The sequence below is a fragment of the Rhinatrema bivittatum genome, chromosome 4, assembly GCF_901001135.1.
Source record: "Rhinatrema bivittatum chromosome 4, aRhiBiv1.1, whole genome shotgun sequence".
Lineage (NCBI taxonomy): Eukaryota > Metazoa > Chordata > Amphibia > Gymnophiona > Rhinatrematidae > Rhinatrema > Rhinatrema bivittatum.
Window position 1 is genome coordinate 473,695,453 of NC_042618.1, and position 27,699 is coordinate 473,723,151.

The window sequence follows — 27,699 nt, forward strand, 5'->3', positions numbered from 1 at the left end:
ATTGCAAGACAATGCTTTTAATATTTCATGCAAGAATGTGTTTGCATGTATCTGGTGTAACTTGAGCTAAGGAGGATGCACCAGGAGTATAAAGAACTCCAGCAAAGCTTTTGCAGAGGCAAAGCTGGGGCTTGCAAAGCCCATGCAATGGTATAACTTATCCCAATTCATGCAAACGGCACTGGCCGTCCTCTCGTCCGCTGGTCGGGACCCGGGGGCGGGGGGCTGCCACGCGCTCTCCTTTTGTGAATGGCTCGCGGCACGTGACGCCCAGCCCGCACGCTGCCCGCTGCCTCGCGCACTGACGGGGGAACCTGGCTCGAGACGCAGCAGCACTAAGCCGAGCCCCGGCTCCCTGGGCTGCCGAGGCTGCTCGCCCTGGCTCATTGGCTTCAGCCGGGAGGGTCACACCTAGAGCGGCTCCCGAGCTGGGATGGAAATAGCTGCCCGCACCGTCTGCAGCCTGAGTCCCATTGCGAGCAGGAGCCGGCAGTACACGGTCACAGCCCATGCACCCCCTCCTCCTCCCAGCATCAGCACCACCTCCAGCCGAATCCCCACCTGCGGGATGGAAGAGGCCCCTGCACATGCACCTGCACCAGGTAGGCTGGGGACCTGGGCAGAGGGGAAGCCACACACGTCTGCCATGCATTGCTCAGTGGGCCAGGCAGGCAGGCAGCAGGTGGCTGCAGGGGCAGGGCATGGAGGCTGCTGTTTGTAACCCCTCCAGCTTCTGAGGGGTTTCTCCTGAATGGGTTTTATTTATCTGTGGAAATAAATGCAAACAAAGGGGCAGCATGCACTGTATTAAACAAAGCAGCTTAAGACCCGAAGGCTCCTGTAGGCATTTAATCCCTTGTTTGTGTGTGAATATTTTTACAGGGGTGGGCTCCGTATATGCAGTCAGCTCAATATGCAGTATAAACCTGAAAGGGGATTTTTGATTTCCAATGAGACTGTATTATTGCTTGAATTCATCAGGGATTTGGAGAAGGGCAGTCAGGAAAGCATTCGCCGGAAAGGTTTTAAAAGATGCTCCAACTGTTTCTTTGAGAAGTGATGCGGGGGTTTCTGTTTGACCTGTGGGGGATGGGGATTGTTCCAGTCCTTATAAAATCCCTTTGCTTTTGTGTCCTCCTACTTCTCCTGATTTTGTAAGAAATTCCGCTAACCCTCCCTGCGAATGGCACCAAGGAAAGCTCCTGATCACAGGCTCGACTGCGCTCCCAGGGAAATCAGGAATGTGTAATTATTGTCTCTCGGTCATGATGGTCCGTGCCCCGTCCTCAGTTTGCAAGTTAGAATGGGCCTTTGACCTCCAGCACCCTCACATTTATACTGCGATCCAGGAGTGCTGCCCACAGGCGTGGAGAGTAACCAGAGACCCCCACCATGAAGGGGCATGGGGGAGTCTTCCTATTACATTTAACATTTTAACATTGCTTTAACAGGTGTAACGTCTTTCTTCTTTTCCTTTCTACCAAAAAAAACATTGTGAGGTACTTAACACTCCGCACCCTGAGATTTTGATAATTAAGCCCCCCCAACACCCCCCCCAAAAACAAAAACCACAGAACATAATGTAACTGAGTTTCTGCCGACCTTATAATGTCTGTGCACCAAGCAGACTGCAAGGTGCAAGGGATACACACACTCCCGAATCTGGCTGACGCTCACTCTGTCAGGAGCTCTCAGCAGCTCTCTTCATCTTCATGTGGTGCGCCTTTATTTGTTTAGCTCTCCTCCATCTCAGTCCAGATAAAATAAACTGTACATAGAACATAACTAACTTTATTCTGAAAATTGCATTCCAATCATGTGATTCTGAAAACTTTTACTGGTTAAGAATTACCTAAAAATACCATACAAAAGGTCCTGAAACTACAGATGTCAGATCAGAGATATTCACTTCTGAAAACAGGACTTATAATGTCTCAATAGCTCAGATACAATATTTTCTGATATTTAAATAGATCCAATAAAAGCTATCACAGTTTATCCCAGCAATGAAATCTGCCATATCAAAACAACACTAACTCCCAGAAGTCAAACAGCAAAAACCTTATCTATGAAAAGGCAGCACTGCAATTACACCAGGCCCTAGAAGACCAGTACACCTCCTATTGAAAAGACCAAGCTGGACTGCTATAGACTCCTGCAGAGAACGTACATACCAGCAGAATCACAAAGGCAGAACACAGACAAACGCTCACCAAACACTAAATAAGGAACCACAAATTAAAAACAGAAACATGCAAACAAAACCTAAACTGGAATCCCAAGAAGCCAGACTCTGCCGTGCAGCAGTAGAAAAATAAATACCACCTCTTCCCAACACTGCTGCCCTGTCCCCTGCCCCTCCCCCTCCCCTTACCTCTGCCTTTTCCAGATGCTGCCAATCCTAGGCCTGGACTAGGGCCAAAAGGCATCACCTCCTCTCACACAAGAATACCCCACCCTCTTCCCTCACATCCCTGACTTCCACCCTTTGCCTCCACCCAACATCCTGACTCTGCCCACCATCCCCTGATCCCACTTCTAACCATACCCATAAACCCCCTCAGACTACCTCTCCTAGGCTTCCTATCTTCTACCCACTATACCATAAGAACATAAGAGCATAAGAAAATGCCATACTGGGTCAGACCAAGGGTCCATCAAGCCCAGCATCCTGTTTCCAACAGTGGCCAATCCAGGCCATAAGAGCCTGGCAAGTACCCAAAGATTAGATAGATCACAAGCTACTATTGCTTATTAATTACCCTCATAGCAATTTATGGATTTATCCTCTAGGAATTAATCCAAACCTTTTTTAAGCCCAGTAACACTAACTGCTATAACCACATCCTCTGGCAATGAATTCCAGAGCTTAACTATGCACTGAGTGAAAAATAATTTTCTTCAATTTGTTTTAAATGAGCTACTTGCTAACTTCATGGACTGCCCCTGGTCCTTTAATTATCTGAGAGAGTAAATAATGGATTTACATTAACTTGATCATGATTTTGTAGACTTCTATCATATCCCTTCTCAATCATGTTTTCTCCAAACTGAACAGCCCAAACTTCTTTAGCCTTTTCTCATAGGGCAGTCGTTCCATGCCCCTTATCATTTTCGTCGCCCTTCTCTGCACTTTCTCCAGGGCAGTTATATCCTTTTTGAGATGCAATGACCAGAACTGCACACAGTATTCAAGGTGCGGTCTTACCATGGAGCGATATAGAGGCATTATGACATCCCCCGTTTTATTTTCCATTCCTTTCCTAATAATTCCTAACATTCTGTTTGCTTTTTAGATCACCACAGCACACTGGACTGACGATTTCAATGTATTATCCACTATGATGCCTAGATCTCTTTCCTGAATGGTAACTCCTAAGATAGAAACTAACATTGTATAACTACAGCAAGGGTTATTTTTCCCTATATGCATCATTTTTCCCTATATGCAATTTTTACCTATATGCAATTGTCCACATTAAATTTCGTCTGCCATTTGGAAGCCTAATATTCCAGTCTCGCAAGATCCTCCTGCAACTCAGCACAATCCACTTGAGATTTAACTACTCTGCATAATTTTGTGTTATCTATAAATTTGATCACCTCATTCATTGTACCCCTTTCCAGATCATTCATAATTATATTAAAACAACTTGCAATTCACAAAAGGACATCGCTTCCTGTCCCATGACTTTTTAGCTTTCTTAGAAGCCTCTCATGTGGGACTTTGTCGAACGCCTTCTAAAAATCTAAATATACCACATCTACTGGTTTACCTTTATCCATCAAAAAAATGTAGATTTGTGACGTAAGACTTCCCTTGGGTAAATCCATGTTATCTGTGTTCCATCAAACTATGTCTATCTAGATGTTTTGTGATTTTATTCTTTATAAACAGTTTCCACGATTTTTCCCGGCACTGAAGTCAGGCTCACTGGTCTATAGTTTTCCGGATCATCCCTGGATTCCTTTTTAAATATAGGAATTACATTGGCCATCTTCCAATCTTCAGGTACATCGGATGATTTTAACGATAGGCTACAAATTTTTACTTATAGATCTGAAATTTCATATTTTAGTTCTTTCAGAACCCTGAGGTGTATGCCATCTGGTCCAGGTGATTTACTACTCTTCAGTTTGCCAATCAGGCCTACCACATCTTCAGGTGAGTACAAAAAGAATAGATGCCTTAATCTTTTTCAATACTTTATTGATGCAGAGACGTTTCAAATCAAATGCCCAACGTCTCTGCATCAATAAAGTATTGAAAAAGATTAAGGCATCTATTCTTTTTGTACTCACCTGACGGTATCATAGATCGCCTACCTCTTTGCTTTCTTGGACTACCACATCTTCAGTTCAGTCGATCTGAATCATCACCCATGAAAATCTTCTCCGGAACGGGTATCTCTCCAACATCCTCTTCAGTAAACACTGAAGCAAAGAAATTGTTTAATCTTTCTGTGATGGCTTTATCTTCTCTTAGTGCCCCTTTAACCCCTTGATCATCCAATGGTCCAACTGACTCCCTCGCAGGCTTTCTGCTTTGGATATATTTTAAAAAGATTTTACTATGAGTTTTTGCCTCTATGGCCAAATTCTTTTCAAATTCTCTCTTAGCCTGTCTTAACAATGGCTTACATATAACTTGCCACTGCTTATGCTTTATAATATTTTCTTCTGATGGATCCTTCTTCCAATTTTTGAATGAAGATCTTTTGGCTAAAATAGCCTCTTTCACCTCCCCTTTTAACTAGAGGTGTGAATCGTGTAATCGATCGTCTTAACGATCGATTTTGGCTGGGGGGGAGGGAAATCTGATCGTCGAGTTTTTTTTTTTCTAAAAATCGTTAAAAATCGTAAATCGGGGGAGGGCGGGAAAACCGGCACACCAAAAAAACCCTAAAACCCACCCGAACCTTTAAAACAAATCCCCCACCCTTCCGAACCCCCCCAAGATGTTTTAAATTACCTGGGGTCCAGTGGGGGGGGGGGTCCCGACGCGATCTCCTCCCACTCTCTGGCCACCGCTGCGTTGAGAAATGGCGCCGGTGGCCCTTTGCCCTTATCATGTGACAGGGCAAAGGTAGAGCCGGCGCCATTTTGTTTCCTGGCTCCCGACGTCACGCGTGCGGGAGATCGCCCCCGGACCCCCGCTGGACCCCCAGGGACTTTTGGCCAGCTTGGGGGGGGCCTCCTGACCCCCACAAGACTTGCCAAAAGTCCAGCGGGGGTCCGGGAGCGACCTCCTGCACGCGGGCCGTATTGCCAATCTTCAAAATGGTGCCGGCGCTACCTTTGCCCTCACTATGTCATACGGGCGATGGTCGCTCTGGGATTTACGTGCATCCTGGGGCGCGCGCGCCGCCAAGCCAATGCGAAATAGGCTTGGAGCGCAGGGGGGTTTTAAAAGGGTTACACGCGAACCTTATGCGAGTAACCCTTTTAAAATCTGGCCCATTATGATCACTATTGCCAAGTGGCCCCACCACTGTTACCTCTCTCACCAAATCCTGTGCTCCACTGAGAATTAGATCTAAAATTGCTACCGCTCTCGTTGGTTCCTGAACAAATTGCTCCATAAAAATGTCATTTATTCCATCCAGGAACTTTATATCTCTAGCATGTACCGATGATACATTTACCCAGTCAATATTTTTACTGCACTACCAATTTGGTTAGCTTCCCTAATTTCCCTTAGGTGTCCTTCTCACCATCTTGACCAGGTGGACGGTAGTATACCCCTATCACTATAGTCTTCCCCGACACACAAGGGATTTCTACCCATAAAAGATTCAATTGTGCATTTAGTCTCATGCAGGATGTTTATCCTGTTGGACTCTATGCCATCATGGACATAAAGCGCCACACCTCCTCCCGAGTGCTCCTCTCTGTCATTAAGATATAATTTGTACCCCAGTATAGCACTGTCCCATTGGTTATCCTCTTTCCACCATGTCTCTGAGATGCCAATTAAGTCTATGTCATTATTCACTGCTATACATTCTAATTCTCCCATCTTACTTCTTAGACTTCTGGCATTAGCATACAAACATTTCAAAGTTTGTTTTTTGTTTGTATTTTCATTCTGCTTTTTAATTGATAGGGATAAGTTAGAATTTTTTAGCTCAGGTGAGTTTTTAGTTACAAGCACTTGGACTACGTTTCTTATTATTGGAACCTCACTGTCGGGATGCCCTAATTCTAATGCATCATTAGTATCCTTTGAAGATACCTCTCTCCGAACCATGCGCTGCTGAGCGACTGTCGGCTTTCCCCTTTGTTCTAGTTTAAAAGCTGCTCTATCTCCTTTTTAAAGGTTAGTACCAGCAGTCTGGTCCCACCCTGATTAAGGTGGAGCCCATCCCTTCGGAAGAGACTCCCCCTTCCCGAAAAGGTTCCCCAGTTCCTAACAAAACTGAATCCCTCTTCCTTGCACCATCGTCTCATCCACGCATTGAGACTCCGGAGCTCTGCCTGCCTCTGGTGACCTGCGCGTGGAACAGGGAGCATTTCAGAGAATGCCACCCTGGAGGTTCTGGATTTAAGCTTTCTACCTAAGAGCCTAAATTTGGCTTCCAGAACCTCCCTCCCACATTACCTCTGACCATGTTGTCAGCATCCCACTCTTTCCCCTCGCCCCCTGTCTCCCTGCATAGCAGTTTTACTAGGAAGCTAAATATAACCACACAGTTTCACTAGGAAGGTAAATATAACCACGCAGTTTCACTAGGAAGGTAAATATAACCACGCAGTTTTACTAGGAAGCTAAATATAACCACACAGTTTCACTAGGAAGGTAAATATAACCACACAGTTTTACTAGGAAGCTAAATATAACCACACAGTTTCACTAGGAAGGTAAATATAGCCCCCGTAGTTTAAGTAGGAAGGTAAATAGAGCCCCACAGTTTCACTAGGAAGCTAAAAATAGCCCCGTAGTTTAAGTAGAAAATTAAATATAACCCCGCAGTTTCACTTGGAAGCTAAATATAGCCCCGTAGTTTCAGTAGGAAGGAAAATATAGCACCACAGTTTTAGTAGGCAGCTAAGTATAGTAGTGATGTGCATTTGTTTGTAATTAATGCCACAAATGCAACAAATGAGGCCATCTTTGGTTGTTTCCAAATGGAACAAAGCAAAAATCACCTCCTATGAAAATACCTGAACATTTCCGGGTATTTTCATAGTCATGACATGTTAAAAATAAATAAATAAAAAGGCTGGGCCATCCCAGTCAGAAAGCAATCTAGGCCTGGCATTGGGGTCTAACGGGCAGTCCAGGCCCCATGCTGAGGTGTAGTGCAGTGTCTGGCCTGGCGCCAAAGTCTGGGCCGAGCATGAGACCTGGGCTCAGGCTGGGCCCTTTGCCAACGCCTGGGTCTGATGTTAAGGCCTAGGCCTGAGCCCATGGGCCTGGACCAGGGCCTGGTGCTGAGGCCTAGCAGCCTAGGAAGGCCCAGCCATGGCCACTAGAGGCCCGTTTTTTTTTTTTTAATCTGTTTGTTCTTTTTTTTGTTTCAAGGTCTTTTTCATGTTTAATATTTTTTTTTGGTTCAGTTCATGTGCCAAACTGAAAAAACAAAACAAAACCCAAAACATTAAACCAGGCAAATAAAAACAAAAAAAATGCCACTGAAACAAAAAAAAACCAAACTGAACCAAAAATCTCGGGCTAATGGTAATGAGCTGCACATCCCTAAAGCGTAGCCCTACAGTTTCACCAGGCAGTTAAATGGAGGCCCATTTAAGGAGGAATTTTTGTTGGGTCAGGAAGTAAACCACACAAAGAGCCCATTTTCTCAAAGTCAGCAAGCCTAGCAGAGCTCCCCTCACCATGACGTCCTGTCATGAAAGCCATGTCCATAAGAAGTTTTAGGACGTGATCGTGAGTTACTGCAGGCAAGAAATGCTGGTGGTCACCTTGGTCCAGTTTTCCATGGAGAAGAGTTTAGATCACCAAAAATAATAATAATAATAATAATAATAAGGAAACTGCAATTGGCATTAGTTTGGTAAGTCTCAGGAGAAAGGTAGAGGATGAAATGGGGCATGGTCCTGAAGTACCATCTCTCCCCCTTGCAGATAACCCCCTTCAGAGCAAGGATCAAGTGCATTGCCAGGTCAGGGCTACCTATTCATTAAAGGTACTGGTTTTCTGCTGGGGGTGGGAGGCGCAGCTTGCACTGCTGCTGCCTCGGGCCGCAGCTGATCGGTGGCCGAATGCAGGACTTCAGTTTGCTTTCCACCGCTGTCGATCCAGCACCCTCTCCTTGGAACGAAAGTGAATATTTAGAGCCGTATTCACCTGTGAGCCTGCTGCTGCTGCCGCTGCTACCTGTAACGTGCTTGCTGAGGCCACTTCCCGCAGCAAAGAAACGGGAGACGCCTCGCGCCGCGCTGGGACCTGGACTTCTGATTGCGGTGAAATTCCTTTTGGGAGCTGCTTTTCATTTTACATCTCCAGTGCTCAGGCAGCCCTGTTGATCCAAGTTAAGTTTTTTTTTTTTTTTTTTATTTATTTTCTATTCTGCAGTGCCTTCTAAAGGAGATGATAATGATGCCCCCGGGGAGATTTCAAAGAAAAAGCATAAATGAAGTGAGAGGCCCCAGTAGGAATCGCTGAAGCCTCTTATTCTGCTGGAAGGCCCCGGGGGGACCCCGGGAAAGGCTGCCAGGCCATTAATATGAAATGCAGTTTCGGGCCTGGCGCACTGCGGTGACATTTTGGGAGGGAGGAGGGGGGATTCTCCCCCATGGGCTCGCCTCTCTCTCCTCCGCTCGGTGCTTCGTCCCTTCGTCCATCTTTTTGGCCTCCTGCTTGTGAGCCGATGATGGGTTTCCCCTGGCAGAAGCTGCTCAGAACTCTTCCCCTCTGCTCTGAAATGTCGCACTGGACAGCACTCTGGACGGAAACGCTGTCCCAATGTACTGATGACCAGTTTCCGGGCATATTTTCATGACACAAGGTCTGCGGGTATTTTTCCCCACCCACGTCACCTTGAGCACCCTTTAAAAAAAAAAATAAAAAATTACCTGATTAGATTCCTACAATTCTGTGAATACTATCTTGCACCTGCTATATCTATGCATCCTGGAAAATATGCGCATACATTAAAAAATGTAATGTAATATGTCCATGTATTGTCTATTGCCCTCTCCCCAGCCCCCTTGTGAACTAGAAGGCAATATGTAAACACTCGATGGCAGGAAATTTCCAAAGGAGCCGAACTTAGCCACCTATCTCCCGGAGCTAGGTGGATAGATTTGTTGAAAATCTAGCCCTTTAAGTTCCTCTGCCGTTTTGCGTCTCTGAAAATACTCTCGTAAATCTGGATTCTAGTTTTCTGCTGTTAAATTAATAGAGATCTCGTTGATGGGCCTCCAGTCAAGATTCCCAGTTCTGAAGTCCCGAACCCTCAGGAACGTACCCGCTACTGTACAAAGGTCTCGCGAAGTTTCCGCAAATTGGTGGTTCTCAAATTTAACAGGACTCCTTGGGGAATCGAGTTTTCAGTGTACCCGAAACATGCAAATAGATGCCATGAATAATTATGTGCATCCTGATAACCCAACCTGGCTGAGAGACCCAATGATCAGAGCTGAGAAGCCCTGGCATAATATTTTTGTATTAAGTTATTGTTCTGATTCTTTTTCTGTCATTTTATTATGAAATTTAAATGTATCTGGTTGTTGTACTGTAAACCGGAGTGAAGGCAATGTATGCTATACCTCGGTATATAAACAAAATGCTAAATTTTATTTATTTATTTACCTCTTTTTTACTAAACCGATCTCTGTGAAAATGGAGTCACACTGGCTGCAGCAATGATGGAAATTTTTAGATTTTAGATTTAATAATTTCCAAATCCCAGCTCAAGGTAAGTTACAGACAGGTGCAGCAGGAAGTTCCCTGTCCCAGAGAGCTTACAAGCTAAGAGGTCTATTTACCGGGCCGTGGTATTTTCCCCGGAGAGGCCATGTGGCACCCCCCAGCTGGAATGGTAAAATCGTAGGGGGGGTTCTAATGAGACCCCCTACCCCCACTGCCCCCAGAGTTGGCCACAGTAGGTAAACGTCAAGACAAGAGAAGTTGAAAAGTAGCAGGTCTGTCCCCGCCCCTCCCCCCCGTCCCAGAATCCTCCCCCCTTGAGGAGTAAAACGTTCTCCCTCACTCCTCCTTCTCCTTCACCCCCCCCCCACGCTAGCCCAACTCCCCAGAACGCCCCCCCCCCCCCACAACTTAACTTAAATTTCTGAGCCCAGCTCCCCACCATGGGGCAAAGGTCCACCTGAAGATGGACCCTGACACCTGGGGGCGCTCTCGGAACCAACTGGTAAGCTCTTTGGGGAATTGGCTAGGGCGGGGAAGGGGGAACAAGGAAGGAGCTCCGGGGGACAATTTTTATTACCCAAGGAACAGGGTTTGGGACTAATGGGCGGGGCCGAGCTTGCTAATTATAACCTTTTTTTATTTTTATTCTTCTTTACTGCTTTGGCTGCCTCGGGGGGGTCGCACGTTACACCGTGGGGGTTTTATGTTGTGAGGAAGTCTGCGGACTGCGCCGGCCCCTTGAAGAGAAGATCCAGGAGCTCCCCAGAAATAATGCTGCTTGCAGATTTTGAGGCAAGCGGTGCTCTTTGCTTAGCATAGACTTGGCCGCTTTAACTCCCCAGGCTCCCTGTGATATTGTAAGAGATCTTTCTGAAAAGGCAGCACTGGCAGCACATGAAAGCTTCTTTAAGGGATTATTTTTTCACTATAATCATTTACAGCCCTACGATGTGGAAATTCACTGTTGAGCACTCTGGTGAAGGATGGGTGCCTTTGGGAAACTGTACAGGACTAATTTGTGAGGGCCACGGCGTTGCCTGCGTCGCAGGGAAGCGGCTTGAGGAAAGGAGCCTTTCCCTTGGATTATAGGCAGGGCCAGGATTTGCAAGGACCCCTGACATCTGCCACTCTCTCTCTCTTACCTTTCAGATATTCCATTAACCCCCTCGCGTGCCCAGAGCCGAGAGCAACCGGGAGCGGCGAGGAGCGGCTCTTCATCTCAAGCTGCAGAGTACCTCACCATCGCTCACTACCTCCCTGCTATGCACTTGAGCAGGATCAACGGGGCTTTCGACGCCTCCTGCGCGGACGGCCACAGTAATTCGGTAAGTGCCTGGCATCGCCGTACTCGTGCCCTGTCCCGATCGGTGCCGCACAGCTCCAGCAGGTGGAAATGGGTCGCGGAGAGAACTGGATTCTTCGTGGGGGTGGCAAAGTTTACTGAGCCCGTGCGGCATGCGTTCCCCTCCACGGACCATCCAGGTCTCTACAGGGTGAAGAGGATTGGGGGAAGCAGAAGAGAGATGGAACCAATTCAGAAAAAAGTGTACAGTGCGGGGGTCCTGGAGGACAATTTGGTGCCGCCCTTCAAGTGTTTGTATTTTACACTGGGGGCAGTTCTCAAACAGCCGGGCTAAGTCAGTCAGCCAGAACGCATGCAAGTTATACCAATTTTCAAAGCGGGACATCTGCGCTTACGTCCTTCTTGAAAGTTATCCTGCAGGCATTTACACCGGCTGCTATCTGACTGGAAATTGTCAGGAAAATTAACATGCACACTTTGCAAAATCCAAATCCCTCGCCAACTCTTCCCAGTAGGATACTAGAGATGTGAATCGTGTCCTCGATCGTCTTAACGATCGATTTCGGCTGGGAGGGGGAGGGAATCGTATTGTTGCCGTTTGGGTGTGTAAAGTATCGTGAAAATCGTTAAAATCGTGAGCCGGCACACTAAAACCCCCTAAAACCCACCCCCGACCCTTTAAATTAAATCCCCCACCCTCCCGAACCCCCCCCCAAATGCCTTAAATTACCTGGGGGTCCAGCGGCACACTAAAACACGGCACACTAAAACCCCCTAAAACCCACCCCGACCCTTTAAATTAAATCCCCCACCCTCCCGAACCCCCCCCCAATGCCTTAAATTACCTGGGGGTCCGTAGCCTTAAATTACCTCCGTGGCGGCGGTCCGTAGCTAAATCGGGGGAAGGGGGGAGAGCAGGAAAAGCGGCACACTAAATCGTGTAGTCTTCAGCCGGCGCCATTTTGCAAAATGGCCGCCGCAAAATGGCGGCGGCCATAGACCAAAACTATTCAACGCAGGAGGTCGTTCCGGACCCCCGCTGGACTTTTGGCAAGTCTTGTGGGGATCAGGAGGCCCCCCCAAGCTGGCCAAAAGTTCCTGGGGGTCCAGCGGGGGTCCGGGAGCGATTTCCTGCCACGAATAGTTTTCCGTACGGAAAATGGCGCCGGCAGGAGATCGACTGCAGGAGGTCGTTCAGCGGGGGTCATATAGGGAAAAATAACCCATGCTATAATTGCACAATGTTGGGTTCCATATTAGGTGCTACAACCCAAGAAAGAGATCTAGGTGTCATAGTGGATAACACATTGAAATCGTTGGTTCAGTGTGCTGCGGCAGTCAAAAAAGCAAACAGAATGTTGGGAATTATTAGAAAAGGAATAGTGAACAAAACGGAAAATGTCATAATGCCTCTGTATCGCTCCATGGTGAGACCGCACCTTGAATACTGTGTACAATTCTGGTCGCCGCATCTCAAAAAAGATATAATTGCAATGGAGAAGGTACAGAGAAGGGCTACCAAAATGATAAAGGGAATGGAACAACTCCCCTATGAGGAAAGACTAAAGAGGTTAGGACTTTTCAGCTTGGAGAAGAGACGACTGAGGGGGTATATGATAGAGGTGTTTAAAATCATGAGAGGTCTTGAATGAGTAGATGTGACTCGGTTATTTACTCTTTCGGATAGTAGAAAGACTAGGGGGCACTCCATGAAGTTAGCATGGGGCACATTTAAAACTAATCGGAGAAAGTTCTTTTTTACTCAACGCACAATTAAACTCTGGAATTTGTTGCCAGAGGATGTGGTTAGTGCAGTTAGTATAGCTGTGTTTAAAAAAGGATTGGATAAGTTCTTGGAAGAGAAGTCCATTACCTGCTATTAAGTTCACTTACGGGCGGATTTTAAAAGCCCTGCTTACGTAAATCCGCCCGGATTTACGCAAGCAGGGCCCTTGCGTGCCGGCGCGCCTATTTTGCATAGGCCGCCGGCGCGTGGAGAGCCCCGGGACGGGCGTAAGTCCCGGGGCTTTTTTAGGGGGCGTGTCGGGGGCGGGGCCGAACAACGCGGCGTTTTGGGGGTGGGATGTGGCGTTTCGGGGGCGGGCCCGGGGGCGTGGTTTCAGGGGCGTTCCGGGGGCGTGGCCGCGCCCTCCGGAACCACCCCCGAGTCGGGTCTCGGCGTGCCAGCGGCCTGCTGGCACGTGTGGATTTACGTCTCCCTCCGGGAGGCGTAAATCCATGGATAAAGGTAGGGGGGCGGGTTTAGATAGGGCCGGGGGGGTGGGTTAGGTAGGGGAAGGGAGGGGAAGGTGAGGGGAGGGCGAAAGAAAGTTCCCTCCGAGGCCGCTCCGATTTCGGAGCGGCCTCGGAGGAAACGGAGGCAGGCTGCGCGGCTTGGCGCGCGCCGGCTGCCCAAAATCGGCAGCCTTGCGCGCGCCGATCCAGGATTTTATAAGATACGCGCGGCTACGCGCGTATCTTATAAAATCCAGCGTACTTTTGTTTGCGCCTGGTGCTCCAACAATAGTATGCGAACGCGCTTTTTTAAAAAATCTACCCCTTAGAGAATAGCCACTGCCATTAGCAATGGTAACATGGAATAGACTTAGTTTGTGGGTACTTGCCAGGTTCTTAAGGCCTGGATTGGCCACTGTTGGAAACAGGATGCTGGGCTTGATGGACCCTTGGTCTGACCCAGTATGGCATTTTCTTATGTTCTTATGATCTTAACTACTCTGAATAATTTTGTATCATCCGCAAATTTGATCACCTCACTTGTCATACCCCTTTCCAGATCATTTATAAATATATTGAAAACACTGGTCTAAATACAGATCCCTGAGGCACTCCACTGTCCACTCCCTTCCACTGAGAAAATTGACCATTTAATCCTACTCTCTGTTTCCTGTCTTTTAGCCAGTGTGTAATCCACGAAAGGACATCGCCACCTATCCCATGACTTTTTAGTTTTCTTAGAAACCTCTCATGAGGAACTTTGTCAAATGCCTTCTGAAAATCCAAGTACACTACATCTATTGGTTCACCTTTATCCACATGTTTATTAACCCCTTCAAAAAAATGAAGCAGATTTGTGATGCAAGACTTCCCTTGGGTAAATCCATGCTGACTGTATCCCATTAAATCACGCCTTTTTATATGGCAATAGCTTTTTCTAGAAAGGGATGAAATAATTCTTTCTCAATCCAGATGTCCTTCTAACCTTGATCCATCTGTTTATTATTTATTTAGTAATTTAGTTATTTATTAGTGACCTGGTGATGAATTCTGGGCGACTTACAAGATTTCACACATATTCCATAAAGTACTAAAATAAATAAAATAATACAACACATCAGTTACATAAACCATACAAACAATAGCATGGCGAAATAACATACTAAATACAGATAAAAACACTTAATAAAATTCAGCAACCACTGAAGCAGAGACAAGGTTTCAGGAAAAGTGAAACGAAACAAATATGTTTTCAGTAAGGACTTAAATGTTTTAGAGCAGATGGTCAGACGCAACGCGTGACCCTCCAAAGCGCCTGATTCATTTCAAAGGGTGGGACAAAGGCTTGGGGGCCTTTCTAAAACTTTAAGCCTCCACGTCTCTTCGTTATCAGCTGCCTCGTACAATGCAGAGGCGAGAGTCTCTGGCGCTCCAGTTCTCTCTGCGCTCTGCTTCAGGAATGAAATAAAAAAAAAAAAGATTAAAACCCCCCCCCCCCCACCACCACTCCCCAATTGATTTACGTCTGAATAAAGGTGTTGCTAGCATTGCAGCTTTAAACACCGTGCCCTCATCAATATCTGAATTTAATTGACGATTCCTTTTGAAATCCCAACTTTCTGCCTGCAAGGGCCTGCACACTCCGCGGTGCTTCCTGCACCCCCTCTTTCATGAAGTGCAAGGATGGTTTACACAGTAATATTGGGTTTTCTGTGCCAAAAGAGAGAGAGAGAGAGAGAGAGAGGCTGCTCGATGGAAGAGAAGCCTCTCCTCCTGGTGCCAGGAGAGAAGCCGAGCCATCGGCCCTGTTGCCATGGAGACCTCCTCCAGTGGAGAAGATTAGGTACCTTGGTAATGAGAGAACAGCGCCCAGGTTTACTAAACTCACAAACACAAAAACATTTCTCATGTTCGCCTTCCTGAGCCTCCTGCCCGTCCCGGAGGCCAGCGAGGTGTTGAGGGTCTCCTTCTAGCTGGAACTCAATGGAATTTGTTTCGGGGGTTTGCAACCCTTGTCCGTCAAGAGGATGACAGTCGCAGAGAGAGTTACTGATTTCTTGTAGTAAACCTGTGAAAAGGGGAAACTTTTCTATTTCCACCACACAAATGGATCCAGAAGATCTTCAGGGGCTTCCGGTGAGTAAACGTATCGTGCTGTTAATAAAAACACAAAATAGCAACGCAAACGACGGTTGTGTAGAGATGTATCACTGCTTGCTTTAAGTATTATTATTATTATTATTATTAACCGAGTACGTTGCTGCAGTTGATTTAAAAGGGAAACTATGAAGGGGCTAAGGAAAGTCAAATAATTCCTGTCAGCGATGGTTTGGTTTCATTAATTTCTACGCATGCTTAAGGAAAAAAATTGCAAAGTAACTAATAATGTTTTTTGTTTCATCCTAATTGGCTGGAAGCCTAATATCTTGGAACAAAACAAACATCGCATTCAGTTTGCGAGTCATTTCTTCTGGTTTCCGACATTATCTAAACTTGGCATTCTGCTGTCTCAGTGTTTTATCTAGAGATGGGACACATCTCTCAGCGTTTTAGACATAACCCCCAAATAAAAAGAATCCCGAACCAGTACTAGAGTGTCTTGTGGTGCCCAATCTGTGGCTCTGTTCGCATTTCTTTAATGGCTGTAATACTAATCAGAGTCAAGATAGTGGCGTGTTCATTTCCCTTGCTCTCGACTTGGTTTTATGTTCGCCACGCATTTTTTGTTAAATTCTGGAATGTGGTTTCATTTCACTGCAAACAAATTTTTAAAAATATATATATTGTTTGTCTTTCTTTCCTGTCGGGGAAATAGCGCACACTTCCTCCTGAAATCAGAAAACAAATAAAATTAAAAGAAAGATCCACAAATGAAAGGACATTTGACTGGAAATACTGCCAATACCCTACCCTAACACACACAAACAAAACACAAGTTTTTGCTCTGCACACTCCTCGTTTTAAGTGGGTCCAGAAGGCCTGTTACTCAGTAAACAAGCTTAGGTGAACTCTGCAACCCATGCACAACAGCAGCGTCTTCAGATAATTCTCATGTTAGCCCAATGAAAGGTGTCAGAGCCTGGAAAAAGTCCAGTTTTCTCCGGGATGGGCATGGCTATGACTATTAAAATTCTGCAGTATCAACATTCCTAGAAATAATCCACAGTTCAGAAAACTTCAACTAATTGTGGGTCATAATTTGGGTAATTTGCAGGCCATTTTGCAGGAGTGCATCACAAATTTTGGATCAGCTCATCTCTCAGTTTGCTCATTTGTGTTAATTATCTGATAATATTCCATTTCCCTTATTTTTCAGGTTATTAACAATTATGTGGATGAGAATCAGAGGAACACACTCAGTGGTCTGCACTTCAGTGATGGAAAGAGAAAAGTGGATTATGTCTTAGTCTACCATTATAGGAAACGCCCAACACATCACAATGACTCTCCAGAGGCGACCCATCAGCACCCAGTCGCTGCTGCGGCCATCGTGTCCAATGGGAACTCGGTGAGCTCCGGTGAGCTGAGCAAAAACCACTCAGAGCAACACCTGCCTGGCGAGTCCCAGCATCAAAGCCACCAGAACCATCAGAGTCAGAATCATCAAAATTACCGGCAAGAGATAGTAGTGATTGAACTCAGCCACCATGATGCCCTGGAGGAGGAGAAAAGGAGTCAAAGGGAAGAGTTTGAACGTAACCTCATCGATGCTGGGTTGGAGCTGGAGAAAGACCCTGAGATGTTGGTAAGGGGGAAAATGATTACAAATTTTTAAAATGGAGAGCAAAAGGTTACATCCTAGGAAGCAGATATTGATGACCCAAGAAAAATGGTCTCTAATCAGGCAGTTGGACTAATGCAATGGTTTTCAAATCTGGTCCCTAGGAATTCCCAACAAGCCTGGTTTACAGAATAATCTAATGAATATTCATGGAATATAATGGCATACATTTTTGCATATAGTGGTTACCTTGAGGCCCAGATTGTAGAATTTCTGGAGTAAAGGAATATTTGACCAAATAAAGACAGAACTAGCTTGTTGACAATTTTGCAAGATGAGATATAGTAGCTGGTTTAATGTAGCATCTTCCCAGACATATGCATAGCACTACCCAGTACTAAAGCTCCAGAGTTTCCAGGTTCTTAGCATTCTAACACATTATTTTTATTTTCCTATTGGTAGGTTCCTTTCTATTAGTGCTTTTTGACACCAAAAAAGCATGTAGGGGTTAGTTCAATCCATTTGAAGGTATGATATCTTCTCCTAACATGCACCAGTTAGGCCCAAACCTGTGGGAAGATACACTTTTGTTCTACATGTTACACTATGGCATTGAAAAGTGGAAGAAAATCTATACAAATGCATAATGGTACTTCTTTCCTAGTTTTCAGTTTCTTTTGGCTATGAGGATTTTGGATACTTAGCAGTCTTTTTGTGTTATAGTAACCAGTTTTCAATGGCAGTGGGATGTGTATTCGTTGTTCGATTCGTTTCAGTTCTTTTGGCAGTACACACATATCTCGCGAATGGAGACTAGGCATGCAAAACTGATGGCATGCACTAGGTGGGTGGCCGCCTACGTACATACATACCATACGTTTTGCACATCTACTCCCTATTTGTGAGATATGTGCGTACCACCAAAATGAATGAAACGAATCAACCAACAAATGCACATCCCATGGCATAGCCATTAGAGAAATGCATGAAAGCCACATGCATATTACCTTTTTTCAATTGTGTTGCATGCATGCATTTCTATAGTGGAATGTTCAGCACTTGAAGCAAGTGGCTTCCTTCTGTTTTTTTGTGTTTTCTGATTTAAGCGAGCAACTGAGCAAGAGGTTCTGGATTGATGTCAATGCATGTTTTACATTTTTTTATTTCCTGAACAAATGGAAACAAAGCCCTTTCCCTTTGAAAGAAACAAATGGAAAATGAAGCTATATTGCCCCTACTGCCCCCTCCCTTTAAGCACTGACAGTGATTACATAATTGCTTTATCAGTTTTGGTGGGTATTTCTGAACATTGGATAAGGACTGGAATTTGAGGCTTGCACCATTTTATAAAGGGAGGAAAAGTCTTGTTTGGAATCCTTAAGGTGTGGTAGCAGTAGGGGTACAGTCCAAACCTCATTTACCCTTCTTCACCAATCAATTATCCTAGAATACATCTGAACTGGTTTCAAGTGCACTCCAGGGGAATGTTGTGCGAAGATTGCGCTGTATTCCGTGGTGGCAGATCTCTGTCCTGGAACTGGGAATATGGTGTTTCAATCGGTAATCCCATTTGCACAGGTTCTCATATTAATGCAGTTATAAGGGGGTCCGATAACCCGCGGTCCTGAAGCACGACAACAATCCGATGATTTTTCAAAAGAAACCTTTTGATTGAACCCCTGAGGAAGCTTGTTGCGAAACCCTGGCCGTGTTGGGCTTGTTTTGTAGTTGTACATTGCGGTTGTTGCCATCGTTTATATGCTTTCTAAAAACATTTTTAAGAAAATGATCATTTAGAGGGCGAATGATTGAACTGACCGGGTGGTGCCCGCTGTACGCAGCAGGGCGCTGACACCTGTCCATAGATTGGTAGGACTGAAAACATTTCTTTGCTGACCAATTTTTCCCTAATTTGACAAAGTTGATTTCCCTCCAGTATTTTGTTTCTTACCTATCTGGGTGACTTTTTGGCCTTTCTTTATTTTTGATCCATTCTAATGTGGGCCATTGCCACTGGGACATAATTCTCATTGAATTTTATTTGCATTGGAAATATTTCACCATAATACCTACAATATTTGTAGGCGGTTTCTACTAAATGAAGCCATCTCGGGACCTGTACCTCTTCCTCCGTGGACACTGCTTTCCTCACATCTGGTTTACAGACCCACTTTACCTCTCTGCATTCACTCTGCAATCCCCTCAGCAAATGTGTGTGATAATATTATCTTGCCTTAAGAGGTACCGGCTTCAGTGCTGGTGTTCCTTTTCCCCGACCCACACTGGCTTTTCTCCTGGAGTTTCTGTTCCTGGCCTGCTTTTGAAGCTATCTCTCCCCTACCCCCAGCCCCCAGGGATGTTTCTGGACGTGTAGGGTCAGCACTGAGTTCAGGTAGTGACTGCCTTACTCTGATAACATGGCTTTATGGCTTGCTGTGGTTTGCACTGCTATGAGAACTTGTACCGTATTTGCAATGGTGAAATATCCTCTGTGTCAGACGAGCTGTTAATTATCATTATTTTCCCTCCTTGCTCGATGTTAACACTCTCGGTAAAACAAGTTTCGCTCATACTTCTTAATGAATCTGTCTGGGGAGTTCTTGCCAACTTTTATTAATTATTACATTTTTTTTTTTATAAGTGAGAGGTAAAAGGAGGTAAGAAGAAGTTGGTGAAATAAGAGAGGCTCTTGGTCTTAGAGGAAGTCCAGCATGTGAGGAAGAGACCAGCCATTCCCTTTAAATGTTGATTATATCAGGGCATCTCTCACTTGGAAGGAACAGTTACAGACTGATTTTGACATTTTTATGTTGTTTTTTGCGAGATTCTCTATCACGGGCTTTAGATTAAAAAATTAGGATCTGTTGAATAAGACTTTCAAAGTACGTCTCATACATTTCTCCATTTCTAATATATTAGCTTTTTTTTGTTTGTTTGTTTTAATTTCTTGATCTATAGGCTGAGGCCACAAAAGTTTATAATTTTTTGATTGTTCTTCCTGTGTGGTTATTTGACTAGAAAACTTTAGCTAAATATTACAGGAAATAGCAAAAATATCAGATCTGATCTTTTCCCACTGGGATAATTTTCAGTGGCTTCTTTCCTACAAGAAAGCATTTGATGCCTGGAGACAGAAAATTAGTAGATTCAGTACAATATCACAATAACTTCGAGGCAATAAAAAGGTCTTAAAGGTAAAAAAGACCGAGCGGGGTTTCGATGAAGCAAGACGCAGAAAGGCACAGTTTCCAAATGAAAACTTGTTGCCATGCAACAGTGTCGGGATTGAAGCCGGGGGCTTCCCAAACTATGGATCAGGACCTCGCATGGGGGTCACAGAACCCTCAGCTGGGCTCACAAGGGCCTCAAACGGCAGGCGCGCTTCACTCGTGATGGAAGTCAGCGTTGGGGGGGCCCATGAGCCAGCCCTGCAGTGGCACCGAGTTCCCAGGTCCATGCCAGAGAGGGCGTCAGCTGGAGTGCAGGGAGGGGGAGAGTGGGAGGGATTGTCGGGGGTGGGGGGTCGCACCCCTGCTAATGGGACATTTCAAAGTGGGAAGCCCTGGATTAAGGGTAGGGGCAGAAATGCAATGGCAAATTCACCTGAATTTTAAGAGGACGCACGCGTGCGTGTAAAATCCGGGGGTTAAGGGCGTGCTGAGCACATTTCAGAAATGACCCGGCCGAGCGTCTACCCCCCCCCCCCCCGATACGTGCAGAAGTGCCGGGCCATGGAAAGGGGGCGGGCCAGGGGCGGGGGTCTGGGTGGGGAGTGGAGGGAGGGAGGGGGGCTGGCCGGGTCAGCAGCCATCAGGCCCTGTCCCGGGGAAGCGCGTGCCGGCAGCCAGCCGGCACGCGGAACTAAGTTCTGAAATAAAAAAGGTAAAGGTAGGGAAAGGGGTTTTAAGGGTCAGGGAGGAGAGGGGGGAAAGGGAGGCAGAGGAGGAAGGGGGATAGGACAGTTCTCTCCCAGTCAGCCCCTTAATTGGAATGGATTGGGAGGGAACTAGGGAAGGCCTACTTGCGTCATCACGCGTTGGTTTATAAAATCCCCCCCCCCCCCACCGGCATGCATGAGACCCGACCCGCCCACACATGCACGCGCGTATATTAAAATCCGGCACGCATGGGAACCATATTTTATATTTTAAATCATCACGTCCATGTGAGCGTGCTGGGGACCGCTCGCATGTGGGCGCATGTGCGCTTGTTTGGAAATCGACCCCATTGCGTAGAGTTCTGGCAGTCATATTGGTATTGAATAAAACTGCAGACTTTGGAGAGAAGTTGTGATTCCTTTTAAAGGAGCAAGAAAATGAGATTTTTATTTATTTATTTATTTAGGGCTTTTTTTATACCGACACTCATGATACCAATCATATCGTATCGGTTTACAATAAACAGCGGTGCAATAACATAAACAGTAGGCATTAACATTAAAATTAACAGTGAACCATAGGCGAAGAGAGAAAAAGTGAGAGAAAGTTACAATAAAACAGGGATACTTGAACTGGGAGGAGGAAAAGCCAGAGGTATGGCTGACATTTTTTTTTAATTTTTATTTATTTATTTGTGTTTTTCTATACCGGCATTCACGGAAGTTCGTATCATGTCGGTTTACATAAAACAAGGGGTGAGCAATACATTATAACGTACATAGCTAAAACGTAAGAGTATACATTACAAAAGTATAACAAGTGCATAGAAGAAAAAGTTACAATAGAACAGGGGTTATTCTAACTGGGATTAGAGTTAGAGGAGAGATAAAAAGTTTAACAAGAAGTAAAACATTGTAGTGATTGGTTGGTATAGAAATAAATAATTATTAGTCTCAAAAATAAATAATATCTGGACATCTGCTTAGGACTACAATATACGCTTGTACTCTGGATTGAATGTTATCAAATATATGTGCGGTATCCTATACTTATGGCTGTAGCATATCATATGATTCCTGGCTGAATAGTGTAGAGATGTAGCAGCCTCAGAGGCCATCATCTCCTCAGAGGTGCTGGAGGCCTGTGAGATCTTGGGTGCAGTATTTTAATAAAAATGGGCCAGGTAGGTACTGCAAAGGGTGCCTGGCTGCCCATTGTAGATTCCCTCTGGCATCTTGCTTCTGAGCAATATTATCTGTTAGGGGTTACTGCAAGGGAGTTTGCCGCTGAGATTTTGTGGAAGTAGGTGGAGAAAAGGCGTGGATGTACTCGCTGCCGAGCCTGTCATTTCAGATGCCTGGAAAGCTGCTGCTTCCTTCTCCTCAGCTGCAGCTGCGGCAGCCCTGCTCCTGGGAGACGGGAGGAGGTCGCACACTTCACACGAGGTGAAGGCAGTTAATTACTTGGAGAGGCGCAGAAAGCATTGCCAGTTTGTTCTTCAGCTCTGGAGTAAAGAGGCTAAATTCGTTAGAAATCAAAGAGTATCCAGGCTATGACTCTGCACCCCCGACACGTTTCTGTATGGGGGATAACTCTGCCACCTGTTAATGGGAATTTGTGCAGGGATCCTATAAAATTACCTGTGTAGGGTGGGTAGTGGGGGGGGGGGAGGGGAGGGAAGAGAAACGAGTGGCTGAGACAGGAACGGAGGCTCTTCATAGCTGGTTAAAATCTGACCGAAGTGGCTAGTAACGAAGACAGCGTCGTCTGAGAAATGTTTGGAGGAGAGAGTGTAATTGGTCGGTGGGCTTGGTCCACTTTGCGGTGGACAGATGTTGTAATGTGCACATCTCTTTAGAATCATTATCATGATGAGCGCCACTGACTGTGCCGTAGGTTAGAAAACTGACGTTGCCTCTCATTCATAGAGAAGGTGCCTTTAAAATCAGACTTGAAACCCAATGGTGGGGCAGCGAGGGGGACTGTAAACATGGGAGAAGGGTTGTAGCGCTATCATCCAGCACTACTACCAGCAGCAAAATCCCCTAAAAACAAATTGAGCAAGAAAACTTACATCTGATAGCAAAAAATAGCAACCCTCAAAATATCATGTACTAGAACAGTGAGTTTATCTCCTTGAAAATATTATCTGAGTGTTGTAGTGCTGCTAAATCCACTGACGACTGATCCGTTGTTCCTTCTCATTACAATGGTAGAAAGTGTGAAACTTGGAGAGTTTCCCTTGTGAATGGTTTGTGAAAATTCACACTTTTCCTGGAAGATATTTTGCCTGAGAGTCCTATATGTACGATGCTAATGTTTCACTGCTCTTCAAGAACAGTTTTGAGAATGTCCCATTAATTTTGCATTATTTTGGGGAAATTTGCACATTTCTTTTAAATTTTGTAGAGAAACATTTCACTGGGTGTCAATCTGAAAGATCTGGCCTAGAAGCTGAAATCATTACTGCATCTAGGAAATCCTGTACTGGAAAATACTGGATGCTCATGAACTAGTTCAAGCAATAAGAAATGAGCATTTTTTTACTTGTGCTTAGCTGTAACGGCTCCGAGCTTCCTGCTCCTGAGAGCAGTCTGAGGACATTTCCCTGGCAAAGCTGGATGGCAAGAGTTTGACTTCCCCTCTTCACAGCATTCACAGCAGCAGGCTGGAAGTTTCCGAGACCGATGCTGTTTATTCTGAATACTTCTCAAAATTCAGAAATCTTGGTAATCCCAGGATGCTGCTTCTTCTATCCAAAAGTGTCAGTGATTGTCAGCATTGATCCCAGCGGCATGAAACAATGCAACTAGTTTTTCAGCCAACACTGATAACACCGTACAGTGTTTAATTAGACAATTGTGTATGAAGTATTTTCTGCCACTTCAGAAATGCAATGCAGTCTTACGCTAAGTAGTATCAGAGAGAAGGCGAGGAGAATCAGAAGATCTTGTTGTAAATTGAATGTTTTTGGAGGAAGGGCTAGCTGGCTCAGCGGCTGGGGCTGTGCCCTGCCATGCCTCGGGTCCTCAGGGGCTGGGAGTGCCTTGGGGAGGAAGGTGCTGGGCTCATTGCTCAACAGTGACCCCTAGTGGATGGATTCCGGGCCCATGATTGCAGAGTTCCAGAAGGAGCCCTGCTGTGTGGGCCTCTGACCCAAGACAAGGTACGCTGGGGTGCAGGAAAGGGCCATAAAATAGGAAGGAAAAAATCCCGAGCTAAACTGTAAATGAAAGCCCAGGGTGCGGAGATCCCAGCCCCGGCTCCAGTTGGGCTGGAAGCTCAAAGAAGCAGGAGCCGTGGTAATTTTCTGGAAAAAGAAAAAAAAGTACCAGTTCAGGGCCGGCGGTGGTCTTCACCTTCCTCCCCAACCACAAGGAGAGGAAAAGGAAGCAATTTCCAGAATCTGCCGGAAAATCAGCTGCTGGGCCAAAAAAAAAGATTGCTTTGGGGGAATTCACACTTTATTTTAGCCTGACATTCACTAAAGGTAAATTAATGACTTGCAAATTACTTTAATAAGAAAATAATTGCAAAAAATTCTAAAAAAAAACAAAAAATGATTAAAAACTGAATCAAATGTTCAAATGGACAGCAGAAGAGTGATGTCATAGGTGCCGCCAACAGTTCCTTTAATTTAGCAACACACCAGCTGCATCAGGAAAATAGTCGGCTGGAAGGCGGTCATCACAATGTATTCCTCACTTCCTTTTTTCTAAAAGGGTTTGAAAAGGTGTTGCAGTCCCTCAGCAACGATAACTTTCAAACAAACGCACGTGCGCCCATGTACGCACACGCGTGGGCGCAAGCTCACATAGGCTTGAATTTTCCAGCCCCTGCGCATTGTGTTCAATATATGCCCAGCGCCCGCGGGCGTGCCCCCGATTTTCAGCACTTAACACGTGGATACGTTATTCGCCGATTTTCCTTCGGACTTCGAAAACATGCGCCCACAAAGGGAGCAGCCAGTTTGACCACTCAGCTCATCGGTTTGTCCAGTCCATCTCTGGGTCATCAGGAACCCTCTGGCGCTTCAGCCCAGATTACCCAGGCCCCCTCGCCCAGACAGATTGTGGCTACAAAGAGTTTCAGTCTGACTTACACCTGGTCATTAGCAGGAGTAAATATGCGGGGGCAGCAGCCACACGCGTGCCCCGCGTTGGCAGGGTATAGACTAGCGATTTATGTGCGTGAGTACTGGCCCCGCCCTGGAACAACCCTGACCCTCCCCAAATCTGCCCCCCTTTTTACAGGAGCAAAGTTACTCGCACACCACTACTTTAGCAGCACATATGTGCGAGGTTTATAAACTAGCACTAGCGCGATTAAGTGCTATTTGCGCACGCATCTCTTTTAAAATTCCCCTTTTAAATGTATGAACTGTCCCGAGTGCAAATCATATTCCTAGATCAGAGAAGCAAATGCCTGTAAAGGAGCACGGCTGCTCTTCTCACGGAGCCTGGCTGTCTTTTCTAAGCATTTATGTGATCAAATAAAACCAATGTTTTCTATGAAAGCAGCAATTAACTTTGCTGAGGGGAGACAAGAACATATGTTAGCAACTTTATAGCTGTATAAATTTGAGCTGGAGGGACTGGAAAATGGAGCTTACTGCATAAAGTGGAGTTTTTCCAAAATAACCCTGTGCGCTATCAAATCCCAGATTTTGCCGTCACAGAACGAGGTTGAATTAGCAGACGTTTGCGAGCAGCTGCATCCGTCACCAAGGCTTCCACCCTGGCTCTTGTCCATCCTCGCATCTTTCATGTCCCATTCATAATTCAATCCTCTTAAGAAACAGATCTTTCTAAAGTGGAGAGAATAGCTCATATTCGCTTACATCACGCTAGGATCTGGAATAGCTGAGAAAAATTCGAGCAGCAAACACTGCAAATTGAACTGTGAAATCATTGGTTTAGAAATCCGGAGAAACACTTCAGTAAATTCCCCTGAACATCTGGGAACATTCACATCTAGTGAGAGAGAGACCTAAATGAGCTTCATCTCAGTGTATCCAGTTGGTCCATCTTGGCCGTGTCATCACACCCAGGACCCAGAGCAGTCAGATCTCCTGCCATGGGAGCTCAACGTGACACGTCTCCAAATCTGGCTGCTCTTAGGGATTGGGGGGAACTGCTGGGAAGTCTGATCTAAAGGTAGCAAAAGAGGGTGATAAGGCAGTGGCCAGAGCCACGGGCCGCAGAGAAAAAGAGGCACCAATGCTCATTGCTGTGACCTCAGATGCGTGTGCATGGGAAAAGCTTTTCTTTCACTTGGGTTTTCATCTCATTTGCTATTGTTTTGTTTTGTTTCTGTGGTTTAATGTGTACCAAAATGCGGAAATGAAACAACATTTTGGGATCTTTTGTGTCGTTTTGGATGGTAAATGACACAAAATAACACATCTATATAACTTGTAACGCTCTTCATCTTAGCTACCCTGGTGCCAACTATCTTCATTGACTAGATGGTTTACAAATATTATTTTTCTTGCTTCTGAGGACGTTCTCTTCTACGTATGACAATGGATGTTTGATATCCTCCAGCCTGCTGTACCTGCTGGCTGAGATTGCTCCTGGTGATATCAGAAGAGCAGTGGCCGGCAGGACAGAACGACCAAGGGTAACTGAACTGAGGAGCACCAGCCGTGTGCTCCTCCTGCATTTACAAATATTGAAAGTCACCTGCGGACCTCTTTATCGGAATACAAGCTCTCAATACCACGCCCAAAGGTGTGGAATAAGAAACTAAAAGAAATACCTGAAAAAAGTAAAATGAAATGAACATCGCAGACGCTGAGTCCCTACTATCTGAAGCTAAAGACGGTGACGTCTTCGCTGTCTATGCACTGGAATGGGACACAGTCAATGAACTAATGAAGTAATGGTTCTGCCTCTCTTTCTGCTTGACCTTCATAACGTGCCTGAACCCCCACCAGTCCTACTGGACAGGATATGCCGTAGCATGCCAGGTCTCCTCAAGCCATGCAACTGACTCAGCATTATGCATTTTAGAATTGCAGTAGTAACTGTACCTTCAGCGTTTCACATAGATTGATTTGTTAACGTTATGGAGAGACCTTATTTCTTCCTGTTGGTGGTTCTGTGAGAGGAAGTGCTTAGTCACAGTAAATACAGTAAATAAGATTGCTTGAATTGATGGCTGCACGGATTGCTCCCAGGTGGATTCTCCTTCTGGGGCTTATCATTACAGGACTGCAGTGTTTATTACGCAGTCATGTCTGCAAAGGAACTATGAGCAAGCATAACGTTGGGTTATTTTTCTGTGGAAGTAATTTGTTTCCCACTATCACGATGACCTGAGCGTGATTCCAAAGGATCACTGTCCTCTAAGAACCTGTCCTTATTGCAGGGCTGTTAGGTTCTGCTTCTTGAGGGCCCCTCAGGTTTGGTTATTCAGGATATCTATACGGGCAGTTGGGCAATCAGAAGGTTCGATTCAGGGTTCCTCTGGCTGACTTTCAACCTAATCAGTTATACAGGGTGGCCCATGCCTGCGTGGCACCGGTATTGGAGGCGGGCTACTTTTCTATGGGCCACCACAAACTAATCTTCTTCTTGAGCCCTAATGAATGCAAATATACCCAATGAATAGTCATGGTGCATATCCTCAAAACCAGTGTTGCGATCCCTCCTGTGCTGCGCCACAGGAGGCATCTTACCTTTTCCTCTGGAGGCCGCTCCGAAGCCAGGGCCTCGCCTGCGTA

General features: G+C 45.6%; 1 protein-coding gene across 1 annotated transcript in view; it reads left to right on the top strand.

Moving 5' to 3' along the window:
- Nucleotides 1-433: 433 nt before the first annotated feature.
- Nucleotides 434-27,699, top strand: part of ANO2 (anoctamin 2) — a 421,412-nt gene continuing 394,146 nt past the window's right edge. Inside the window, exons 1-3 of the mRNA XM_029597539.1 lie at nucleotides 434-602; nucleotides 10,985-11,160; nucleotides 16,690-17,118. Of these exons, the coding sequence (XP_029453399.1) occupies nucleotides 434-602; nucleotides 10,985-11,160; nucleotides 16,690-17,118 (774 nt within the window). The remainder of the gene's footprint in view (nucleotides 603-10,984; nucleotides 11,161-16,689; nucleotides 17,119-27,699) is intronic.